This window comes from Cyprinus carpio, chromosome A12 (genome assembly GCF_018340385.1).
Source record: "Cyprinus carpio isolate SPL01 chromosome A12, ASM1834038v1, whole genome shotgun sequence".
Taxonomy (NCBI): domain Eukaryota; kingdom Metazoa; phylum Chordata; class Actinopteri; order Cypriniformes; family Cyprinidae; genus Cyprinus; species Cyprinus carpio.
In genome coordinates, this window is record NC_056583.1 from 7981759 (window position 1) to 7994474 (window position 12716).

The 12716-nt window shown below is 37.1% G+C and overlaps 1 protein-coding gene across 2 annotated transcripts in view; it reads left to right on the forward strand.

The window, feature by feature from the left end:
* LOC109050289 (potassium voltage-gated channel subfamily H member 4-like) overlaps positions 1–11703 on the forward strand; it is a 30848-nt gene extending 19145 nt beyond the window's left edge. The window contains exons 8-18 of one of the 2 annotated variants that reach the window (XM_042767375.1): positions 125–319; positions 2310–2509; positions 3470–3719; positions 4196–4410; positions 4839–5248; positions 6124–6230; positions 6306–6382; positions 6857–7115; positions 7231–8251; positions 10460–10596; positions 10710–11703. In XM_042767375.1, the coding sequence (XP_042623309.1) occupies positions 125–319; positions 2310–2509; positions 3470–3719; positions 4196–4410; positions 4839–5248; positions 6124–6230; positions 6306–6382; positions 6857–7115; positions 7231–7922 (2405 nt within the window). In that variant the 3' untranslated portion in view covers positions 7923–8251; positions 10460–10596; positions 10710–11703. Of the gene's footprint in view, positions 1–124; positions 320–2309; positions 2510–3469; positions 3720–4195; positions 4411–4838; positions 5249–6123; positions 6231–6305; positions 6383–6856; positions 7116–7230; positions 8252–10459 lie in introns of both variants that reach the window. The other variant, XM_042767374.1, reaches the window with a different exon arrangement.
* Positions 11704–12716: the final 1013 nt, after the last annotated feature.

Sequence of the window (12716 nt, forward strand, 5' to 3'; positions counted from 1 at the left end):
TGTGTGTGTGTGTGTGTGTGTGTGTGTGTGTTTGAAGCATGAACTCCCTTAAAAGTAATAATTTTTATTAAAAGCAGACTGTATTTATATTTGACAATATAAGATGTTTCGTTCTTTCTGTCAGGCTGGCTACATGAGCTGGGCAGGCGTTTGGACAAGCCCTATTTCAACAGTACAGTTGGTGGTCCTTCGGTTCGCAGTGCTTACATTGCCTCTCTGTATTTCACCTTGAGCAGTCTGACCAGTGTGGGCTTCGGCAACGTTTGTGCCAACACTGATGCTGAGAAGATTTTCTCTATTTGCACTATGCTCATTGGGGGTAAGCAGTAACTTCCACAGTATTCTAGACAATTTCATTTGTCACAATGTGCTGCTGCATTTGAACTGTTTTTGATAATTGCTTACGCACGATTTCTAAAAAATATAGCAAATTTTTTCAAAACTCTATAGACAAAACCTCAAAGACACACACAAAACATGAAAATTGTCACACATTTATTAAACACCATTTTACAGTTTTTCTCAATTATTTGCATGTTTACTGAATCTTTGGCCCATTGTCCCAAACACACACACACAAAAATCTAACCTTACAAATGGGTTTTTCTTTTTTTACTGTAAAATTTTTTTTTTTTTTTTTTTTTGAATTAGTAATTATAAAAAAATAATTTGCCATCTATGATCAAGAGAAAACAATTAAGGTGAAAAAAATACCACATAATACCTATACCTACTCAAATATTAATAAATAAACAGACACACAATGCATTTTAATGCTTATAATGTCCACAATTAGTTAAAACAAATGTTTTCCCAATTGTTTACACAAATTTGCCAATGTTTTGGCCCAAAACCAATACATTTAAAAAAAATTGTACAGTGGTGATTTCATATGAATTTGTACAATTTCACTTATAAAACCACAAACACAAAATGCTAAACTCTGCAAATCTCTAGTACAAGCAAACTCTGCATCTAAAACTATTTTATCTCTGGCTCTGCCCAAAATTGTCTTTTGTAGCAAAATGACATATTAGCATCATATGAATAGATCCGGCTACCAACTAACACAAACCATTGCACAACTCAAACGTTACTCTGAATATCCCAGTGGGTCTTTGTCTTTTTTCATTGTCAGTGTTACAATGTAGCTGGTTATAAAAGAATTTTACAGTAATGCATAACTACTCAGGTATACATAAAAATACACACACAAATGCAATATAATGACAAATAACTGGGATGTAAGATGTACATCCCAGGAAGTAAGACCTCCCTCCTATTTTGGTCATTTGTAGCATACCCAAAATGCATTCTTTTTATATATATATATAAAAAAAAACACATTTTCCATACCCAACTGGAGAAAACCAGGAAAAAACATTATTAAGATAATGGGTTTTCTGGAAAACAAACAAATAAACACATGCAAATGTAAGACCTCCCTCCTATTTTGGTCTGGCCACAGCACCTCATCTATATCACAAACAGTGGGGAAAGAATCTATTTAAGTGTTGAATCCAGCTGCTGAAAGACACATCATTCTTCACCATATGCCACATCGACTTCACCATATGCATACCTCATTGCCTGGAGAAGAGACATGGTGGTCATACACCTTCCGTCACCATGCAAAAAAAAAAAAAAAAAAAAAACTCTCTTCCACTGGGTAGGAATGGAGAATATATTGTACAAGGTACAGAATAAATAATAATCATCTTGTCCCAGGGGGCATCTTACTCCATCTTATCCAACCACTTTTAATGTGTGAGCAATTAAACAAAAAACAATGGTCACAGGAAAGCACAATATGCTGTCATTAATTATTAATTATTAAGAAACAGTGTCTTCTTGTAGGATAAGAAAGGATAGTCTCATAAATAGTTATACTACAGCACTACAGTGCTTCAAAATGTTACGTAGAATGTAGATTTTAAATCTGGACAGAAAGAAGAACAAAAAAATCCATAAATGTAAAACTTTTCTATAAATGATTAACATTATTAACATCATCTTCTATGATTGGCAACACAAACATCTCTGCTAATGTCTCAAAAAATGTAGTTTAGAGTTTTCCCACAACCTAAAAACAGTTAACAAAACAATAATTCTCACCATGTGAACAAACCACTCACCCATGAGCCAGAACCTCAGGATTTATAATAACAGCCACAAACAGGTTCATGGACTTTTTTCATTGTACTGTAAATGTCACGTGTTTAACATTACATGTTTAACATTAGCCTGTTTAATGCCCTTATTTCTAGTTTGTTAGATGGTGGATCAGATTGGTTGTTTCTCTTACACAGCTCTCATGCACGCTGTGGTGTTTGGGAATGTAACAGCCATCATCCAGCGCATGTACTCACGTCGCTCACTATATCACACGCGCATGAAAGATCTGAAGGACTTCATTCGTGTTCACCGGCTACCACAGCAGCTTAAACAACGCATGCTGGAATATTTCCAGACCACCTGGTCTGTGAATAATGGCATTGATGTCAATGAGGTGAGAAAGTGCTTGGCATTATCAAGTGTTTATTTTTTCTTATTTATTTACATTTTATGTCTAATTATTTTAGTCTGTGTAGAGATAATCTTTTTTTTTTTTTTTTTTTTTACCACATGTGGTATATCAACACACCATCCAAGGTGCTGCGGAATATTACTTAAATATAACATGTTACACTATTGCATAACTCCAAACAAAACATTGTTACTTTTTAATTTAAAAGTGTGTGCATGGTCTGTTTCTCTTTACACTGCAAAAGTGGCATAGATTTTGATTACTTTTGACCTAACTCATTTATCACTGTTTAGTACCATATTGACAAAAATACAAAAAGAAAGATAATATATTCCATTCTTTGTCCATCCACTGTTTAAATGTAAACACACTCTAACTCAGAGCATAGAGCCTAGTGCCTAGTAACAACCACCTTACCAACTGAGATAACCCTGTAAACAGTAAAAGATGATACTGGTAAACTCTGCTGAGCAACGAAACGTAGGCTGCACAGCTCTGGATGTCATATTGTGTCTTGCACAAAACCTCTGAGCAAATCATAGAGTTTGTTCAGAGTGCAAATGCTGCTTAATTTCTGTGGGGCAATTCTGTTCCCTTTAAATGCACCCCTAGATTAATGCTGAACAATCAGCATATGAGAGTACGCATCCATTAGTTTCTCAGACACAAAACAGCTCTCAGTATGGGTGTGTGATAGGATTCGTTTATGAGAAACCATTTTGAATAGGCACCGTGGAGAGTGCCAATTCAATTGTCTTACGTAGATCCAGAATTGGTTACACCACCTAGCCAGAACTGAAAGAAACTGCAACACATTCGTGTGACAGGATACGGGCACAGAGGCTCATTCATGAGATAAGGCTGCACTGGTGGCACTCACCGGTGAAGAGGAAGAGCCCTTTGTTAAAAGGAGACTGTTTGTATTTGTTGTTTTTTCTGCAGCTCTTGCATGATTTTCCTGATGAGTTGCGTGCCGATATAGCCATGCACTTAAACAAAGACATCCTGCAGCTGCCCGTGTTTGATGGTGCTAGTAGGGGCTGCCTGCGCTCGCTCTCCCTCCATATCAAAACCACTTTCTGTACACCAGGGGAATATCTCATCAGACAGGGGGACGCATTGCAGGCCAACTACTTTGTCTGTTCTGGGTCACTGGAGGTTCTGAAGGACAACATGGTCTTGGCTATTCTGGGTTTGTAACATGTATTTGTTGCTTTTCTACCTTTTGACTTGTTATTTGGACATTTTATATTGATTATTCTTCTGAACGCTACATGCTGATGTACCATATGTTGATGGAATGTTTCAGGTCTACAACTGTCCATTACCACAGCAACTACTTTCAAATCTTCTCCAGTTCATGAAAACAAACTAAAATCATGTTTACAGTACAATAACAAACTTAGGAGCAATTGTGCCAGACACATTAAAAATACAAACATGAAGTTTATATTATTATTATTTTTTTTTCTAAAAATGTCTATCGTTTGAACTATACAGTTGTCTTAAAAATACTTCTAGTAGTGGGATTACTGGTCTATGTGGTCTACAGTATAGTACAACTACCATATTATACATAGGTAAACAAAATTAAATATTAGATTCATACAGTATAAAAATGAATTGTAATAGAGTAGATGATTTTATTCAGTGTTGATGTCATTACAGGAAAAGGAGATCTGATTGGCTCAGACCTGCCAGGCCAGAATCATGTGATCAAGACTAATGCAGACGTAAAGGCACTGACATATTGTGACCTGCAGTACATCAGTATGAAAGGTTTAAGTGATGTTCTTGAACTATATACCGAGTATGCCAGCATTTTCACTACTGACATCCACCTAAACCTCACATACAATCTAAGAGAGGACAGTGAGACTGAGGTAAGACTACAATCTCTCAACACACATACAGTATTTACTTACATAGTAAACCAAAACATTCATTATCACTATCAAAGCTGTCACATCAAAATTAGCTAATCCACTGTGCTTGTATGCCTGGCTCGGGCCCCAAGACTTGGCTCAAGCTCTGAAAAACAAAACACTTTTGGAAAAAGACAGATGGACTTCATTTAATGTATGCAGCAATCTGTAGGCTAACCACAAGTTCCACTATTTAAAGCAATGGTAACCAGAGAACTTAAACAGAAATACAAACATTACTGACCTGACCCTTCCTTTGAATTATGGGATTTACTTTACTACAGCTGCCAACTTGGCCATTCCAATTTTTCTGAAAGTGGTCTGTCTCAGCTATATATTGTACAGTCTCTGACCTATTCCCTGGTGTCATTTCTTTCTCCTTGCAGCAGAACTACCCAGACTCCAGTGCAACAACTGAGAATAAGCTTCCTTCCATTGTAGACAAGGCTAATGTTCCAGACAAGTACTCCCATGTCCCACCTGCTTCCAATACATGCCGAAATCTTCTTCTGCCCAATCTAAGCAGCCCAGTACGACATTCATCACTGGGGAATCTTTTAGGGGAAGAGTTACTGCAGTTCAACACCCTGCGACAGTCTCGTTCACCTGTCAGGGGCTGGAGTCCAAACCCTTCCCCCAAACATCAGATCAAAGTACAGAAACAAACCCATCCTCCCTCACCTATACCCAAATCCACCCATAGGACACAAACAGATTCTGGAGGTACAGGACGCAAACCTGCCAAACTGCTCATCCCCACTCTCAACTGCTTTGGGCCACCAGATCTTAGTCCAAGGTAACATTCTTAGACAGTATATTCTACTTAAAAGGATGCGCATTTTGACATTTATGCCATAGATCATCAAAAGAATTGATACTTGCTGTGAAAGGTGGTCTTAAAGCCGTGACACACCAAACTGTCATCAAAGAACTAGCGGCGATAAAAGACAATTGTGCTGTCAACCTCACGTCATCTGCATCTGGGCCAAAAAGGTGCACTTGAACACACTGAAAAGAACATACATTCTCCACTGGTGGTGTCAGTAAGCAGTATTCATATTTGTCATTCCAAAAAGTAGTCGTGTTTGTCATTCCAAAAAGGTCACCAAAACTAGGACTGCAGATATACAAACCTTAAACAAAGCAGCACTTGTTAACCATATGTTTATTGTTGATCAGTTGGTCTTCACTTTCTTCATTCCATACGGCCATGTCATTTGAAAATATTTGCACATTGGAATGCTCAGGTAAAATTAGAACAGCCTTTAATAATTGCCCTGTTGACTTTGTCATTTGCTCACTTTCATCACTTTTGGTTTTCCTCCCGTGCTCTGGTTCCCTAAGCTGAAAGATCAGAGGGATCTGTCTCACTGACTTCCCAAAGGAGACTCAAAATGCACAATTGTCCAAAACGTTGCCAAACAGGATCACACTGGTGCAGACAGTGGGGAATACATCGCAAAAACTGAGCTGACAAATGTTCAATGATGGCTCGACATTAGCCGACAATTGACTGTTAGCTTGGTGTGTTACAGCCTTAGGCTTTCTTATTGGGAAGAGCAGAGTTGCCCACCCCTGTATAAATGCATGTTATTGGGTACTTTAAAAAGACATTTGATCTTTTAAAAAATATTTGTGCATAACAGACTCTGACTGTATGGCTTTTCATAGAGTTGTAGATGGAATTGAGGACAACGGACATGTGTTTCATTTTAATGTGGAGGACACCACTGCCAAAACTAGTACAGTGACATCACTGGGTAGTAAGACACTGGACAGTAAGGATATTTTATTCTTAGAATCTAACATATAATATTTGTCAGTTGGGTCATTGCATCTTTGTTTTAATGCAGGGTCTGGTCAGGTGAATGCGTCACTGCTTCAGGAAACAAAGGAAGTGAAAGAGACCATTGACCAACTCAACAATAAGGTACAGTGACAATCTTACAAGACATTAAATCCTTCTAAAATGTTCCTATTTACAGTATAAACTCATAATAATATGAAATCATAATAATGACATGAGGTGTACTCAAGTGGAAAATAAAGGACACAAATTAAGTTTGCAACTGATGGATTATTTGTGTTTTATGATTCTCATGTTTACATACAATATTTTAATACAACTCATTCCTGGGTGCTAACCCAGAGACAACATACAGAACTACCACATTTTGCTATAAGTTTGATTGCAAAATTGCTGTTAATAGCGTTAATCGTCTGTTTGTTTACGTCTTTTATTGATTTTTCTTAACATTTCTGCCGTCTGCACATAAACTGACAGTCATCACTGATAAGATAATAATGTTTATTGTAGAAACTTAATTTTCTGTAAAGTTGCTTTGCAATGATTTGTATCGTAAAAAGCGCTATACAAATAAACTTGAATTGAATTGAATTCCAGATGGGCAACCTGAAACAGGAAGTGTCAATTCTAACAAAGGATCTGCATCACATAATGCACCTCCTGCAAGCACAGATAGCTGTTCGTCATTACACAGCACCTTTGTCCTCCTGTCCCTATGGAGTCCACATGATGTCCAGTTCTTCTATCAGTATGTCTCCAGCCTACATCTTGGGTTCCAGCATCCACATGCAGCACAAAGACCATGTTGTCCCTGAGGGTCTCCTGGGGTCCACATCTTGGAGTCATAGCAGACCTGGTAGTACAGACCCAAACTACCTGTAGCTTTTTTATTGATGAATCCATCTGTAAGTTGGCAGAGACTTTACAGTCTTCATCATCAATTGATTAAATTGTTTCTCTGATATGTGCAGGTGGATCTGGTTTCGCTCAGCAGACTGAGATACAGGGACACATTCACCAGAATGAGCTTAATCAACCCTCTCCTGCCACAGCAAATGAGCCCTGTTCCCATGACTGGAGTTCCTTGTACACCTCAATTCCCTCCAATATCAGCCACCATCACTTATCTTCTGGCTCCTCCCTCCTTAGCATCAGCCCAGGAACCCAGGGGCCAACACCTGGAGAAAGTCCCAGAGCAGAGGGCTTATCACTGGGCATTTGTGCTGGAGCCAGTATCAGCCAGTCACACCCTGTTTTGCATACACTGTTTCCTCAAACATTGGGCGATTCATCTTTTTCTTGCAAGGTCACACCAAGCTCATATTCACACCTACACCTTTCCACAGAACCAGCGTTTCCCTACCCCACTCCAACCATGAATAAAGAGCACTGGACTCTAGAGATGGCCCTCAGTCAGAATGTGGAACCTTCCTCTTTCCTACAAGAGAATTCTCCACCCTCTCCAAAGGAATCGGTTGTAGTTCACTCTTTTCTTGAGAGGTCATCTAAAGTAGAGCACACCAGTCAGGAGTGCCTACTGGGTAATCAAAGGCTGGGCCAAGATAGTGAGACATCAGAGAGCAGGTCTAGCGGGGCCAGTGTAGGAATTTGTAGCCAATCTGAGAGCTCAGAGACCACATGGTGCCTGGATCTGATGGACTGACAATAAGGAATGACTATAATCAACTCTGCAACCAAAATTTCTGTTTGAATTTTAACACCATTTTACTTCATTATGAATTTCATAAGTTCATGAGTATGAAGAGAAAAGGCTGCTCAGCAGTTAATCATCTGGACCATCACCGAATCCCTTTTCCACCAACAGGGTGACTCTGTCGGTCACAGATCCAGTGCCTGATCTGGAACCTTTTCCTGTTCCACTGCAGAAAAAGTAATGGTGTGGAAGAACTGGCGCCACAACTTCAAAAACCTGCTAGTCTTAACCAAGAAATCACAAAATGTTAGAGGCCAGGGCCTGGATGTGCTTACAAAGTAAGTTTTTTTTTAAAAACTAGAATATCTCTCACACATACACTTACACACATACACAAAACTAAACCTTTCCCATTATAATCAGTGAAGCTATTATCACTTTATCTATATTCACATTTCTGGTAAATACACCATAATTGCTGTACACACAACCAACTGCTTTCCTCGTTTTTATTGTTAAAGGGATAATTCACTCAAAAATGAAAATCGTGTCATTTACTCACCCTCTTGTTTTTCCAAACCCATAAGACTTTTGTTCATTTGCATAACACAACTGAAGATATTGGTAATTCTCTCATCATTTTTGTCAATCCATTAAAAGTTCAATCAATCACAATTTTCAAGCTTCAAAAAAGTTCAAAAAGACACTGAACGTATGACCAGTCCATATGAATGGAGTGGTTTAATCCAAGTCTTCCAAAGAGATGCGATATGATGAACAGATTTAATTCAGGCTTTTATGCATATATACAGCTCTGGAAAAAATTAAGAGAACACTCAAATTTTTTCTTAAATCAGCATATCCACATGTATGGCAGCCATTGAATTCATCTGTTGAATTCCAACACAGACACACCTCATTCTGCTGAATGAAGTACTGATTAGGTGATCGCCTCAACCAAATCTCATTTAACAAGGAAATGTATAAAAACCACTGCTGTGGTCATCACTATCCTCTTGCAATAGGCATCAGCTGGATGGCAAAAACAGTGCTAGTAGTACCTCAAAAGTAATTGGAATCAAATAACTATTGACCATAACAAAAGAATTAAAAAGAAAAGTTTTGAGTGAAGAAAAAAGGGTTCAATTTTGGCTTTACTGGCAGAGGGACGCAGTGAGGTTGCTTCCATCCTTAAAATTTCACAGACAGCAGTTCAAGCTGCAGACATTGGGGACAATAAAGCTACAGACCAGCAGAGACTGAGATGACCACCAACTCATTTGAATGTCACTCAACAACCGTAGGATGACACTAAGTGACCTACAAAATAATGGCAAACGGCAGCTGGGGTGAAGTGCATGGCAAGAACAGTTTGAAACTGACTCCTAGAGGCAGAGCAATGCTAGAAAAATGCCCATCAATGAGAAGCAAAGAAGAGCCAGGCTGAGGTTTGCAAGAAAAGACCATAAGGATTGGACCTTCTCGGATGAGTCCAGTTTTAAGCTTTGCCCAACACCTGGTTGTCTAATGGTTAGAAGGAGACCTGGAGAGGCCTACAATCCATCCACTGAATCAAGCCACGTACAGTACAAGGTTGTCCTTGTGCTCTGACAATGTTGGTTTTTCCAGAAGGACAATGCTCCATTCCACAAAGCCAGGTCAATCAAGGTGTGGATTGAGGTCCACCAGATCAAGACCCTGTCATAGCCAGGCAAATCTCCAGACCTGAACCACATTGTGATCAAAAGGAAGATGGATGGTCACAAGCCATCAAACAAAGCCAAGCTGCTTGAATTTTTGTGCAAGGAGTGGCATAAAGTCACTCAACAGCAACGTGAAAGACTGGTGGAGAGCATGCCAATCGAATGAAAGCTCTGACTGAAAATCAGGGTTATTCCACCAAATATTGATTTCTGATCTTCCTAAGTTAAAAACATCAGTATTGTGTTGTTTACAACTGAATATGAACTTGTTTTCTTTGCATTATTTGAGGTCTGTAAACAATGCATTCACTGCTTTTTTGTTATTTTGACCAGCTGTCATTTTCTGCAAATAAATGCTGTAAATGACCATGTTTTTTGGGAGAATTTGGGAGAAATGTTGTCAGTACTATTTAGAATAAAACAAAATTGTTCATTTTACCCAAACATATATACACCTATAAATAGTAAAACTGATCATTTTTCATTGGTCTCTTAATTTATTTTCCAGAGCTGTAGAGCAAATATAATAAACAGAAGCTCAAATGTGTCCAATTCAACAACCTTTTTGGTAACATTTTACAGTAAAGTTCCATAAGCTGACGTCAAATATCTAGAAGAATAACAAAGTGCATTAAATGGTACAACTTTTAGCACTACAAACCAATGTTTTTATGATTATGATGATACTTAAAAATTTGTAAAAAAAATTCTAATTTCAGTTATATCGACCAGCATCTTACTTTGCAATACAATATACTGTACATAAAAATGTCAGCTCATTATCCATTAGATGATGAGCAGGCAAAAATGCAAACTAATTTTTTAACCACTTTATCTTTTCAGAAACTTGGTTCCTGGCATTCCATCCCATTCTCAAAAATTGTAAAACTATGCAAAGTTATGGGAATTATGTCATCAAATGGAGAGCATCACTAAAAAACACCTGGTGACTGTATTATGTTCATAAGTACAGTAAACATGTAAGTTGTCTACTGTGTACATCAGTTCAATTAGCAGAAATCACTATGATTTAGTTTTCTGTGTGTGTCTATATGCTCCTGACCTGCATAATGGATTATTCTTTTTCCAACAGAAAATGTACTCTGAAATGTTGAATGAATATTTTAAATTGCTGCAGATATTTAGGACACAGCATGTACGTACAGTATTTTATCATTTCACTTTACCTATCAGAGCTTGACTGTTTACTCCAATGGGACATATCAAAGAAAAGCAAGCAAATGCACTTATGGAATAAAACTTTTAGTTAGATTATATTCAGAAACAGATTGTATTATATTCAAAATGTCCTGTAGTTTACAGTTTTTGCAGCAGACTATTCTGACATACCTCTATAATCTATGCCCATGATAGACTGCCCTCATTTTTAATTTTTATTTAATTTTTTTTTCAATCAGATGACCTCATCATAATGTATTATTTGATGGCCATGTCGTACTGGAAGAAATGTTACCATAAAATTAAAAGCCCAGAATGTATCCACAAAAGGATTATTCTGTGTAACTATCAGAACAGATAAAATATCACCCACTTTAATACATATACTGTATGCACAGTTGACAGAACACTGCATGACAAATTAACAATGCTTATTAATAACAGTTACTGTCTTTGCTGAATCTGGGAATGTTGTTGCATGTTGTTGGAATTATGTAAAACTTTAAAAAGCTGCTGTCAGAATTCCGGTAGTACTCTTTTGCACTAAGTAACTGAATTTAATACTTGGATTAATGAGACTCAGGGTATATTTTCATTTGCACAATGTGTGACCACTTAAATTAATGATAATGAGCTATTTAATTTAATTTAATTCATTCTACATTATATGCAACATGGACCTGCACACATATGAATTAATACAGTATTTCATGTGGACACTTTTAAGTGTGACTATAGTGCATGTAATGAATAAAGTTTTTAATAATGTGCACAAATTACTTTGAGTGGTCATAAAACTAGCATTGCAGTAGCAGATGATTACACACTTTCTGTATGTATTGTATTGTTTTATACTTTAGAAAACTATGACACTGAATACTCAATAAAGAAACTTTGATTGTTCTGTAGTGGGCTGTTTTTATTGATTATCAATCAAAACTCTGTCAAACTTTTTCATTGCTCTCATTTACATTAACCTTGAAACTTGTATAAAATTATTCCTCTTTTTGGCACTTTTTATTATTCATGTATTCATAGCACTTTTATTATTATGAATAATTATTCATTATTCATAGCACTTTTATTCCAATTGTAAATTTGCTTTGTTTATGTGCATGTAATTATATTTCATGATTAGGGCTCCAATAAAACACTTTTTCCCTTAATGTGTTCTTAGTATCTTTGTCTCAATTTCATCACACGAGCTGTCTTGGACAGGGTCACAATTAACTTCCATTAAGGGGCAATATTTGCCCCCTGCAATTGATTTCCAGCAGCATTTTTTTTGGCTTTATATTTACCTTTATACTTTTTATAATTATTTTAGCATATATGTGTTGTCTTTTATGTCAAATTTATATTAATTCAATCAATCTAAATTGGATACTATAGGCCAGTGCTTCCCAAACCTGTCCTGGAGGACCGCCTGCCCTGCATATTTTGGGTTCAGAAGCCTTCTTTCAAAACTTGGAACTCTGAACTCAAGGATACATTTTTCCTTCATTATACTAAGGAATTGCTCGATTGCAACGTCAATTGCAACTTGGTGCCAAAGTGGTTGGCTGTTGTTATAACATCTTGCCACAAATTGGCCCACTCTGGTGCATCAAAAATTCAGTTTGAACAGTGTCTTTAATGTTTTAACCATGTATTACTGACTTTTTACACCTTCCAGATGCATTGTACTGAATGCATAGAAACCAAACATGATCCTGAAATGTTAAACGTTCATTCATACATTCATGTATACCCCAATACCTACAGGTAATATTGTATATATTGTCAAAAACAGCACTCTTTAACCCTTTCAGATCTTTGAATAGATTGTGTAAATATACAAAAATGTCACTTTTGTGTCTGTTTACAAAGCAGTTCCTGTGATAAGTTCATTATGCATGTTTTATGTTGTTTACAAAAAAAA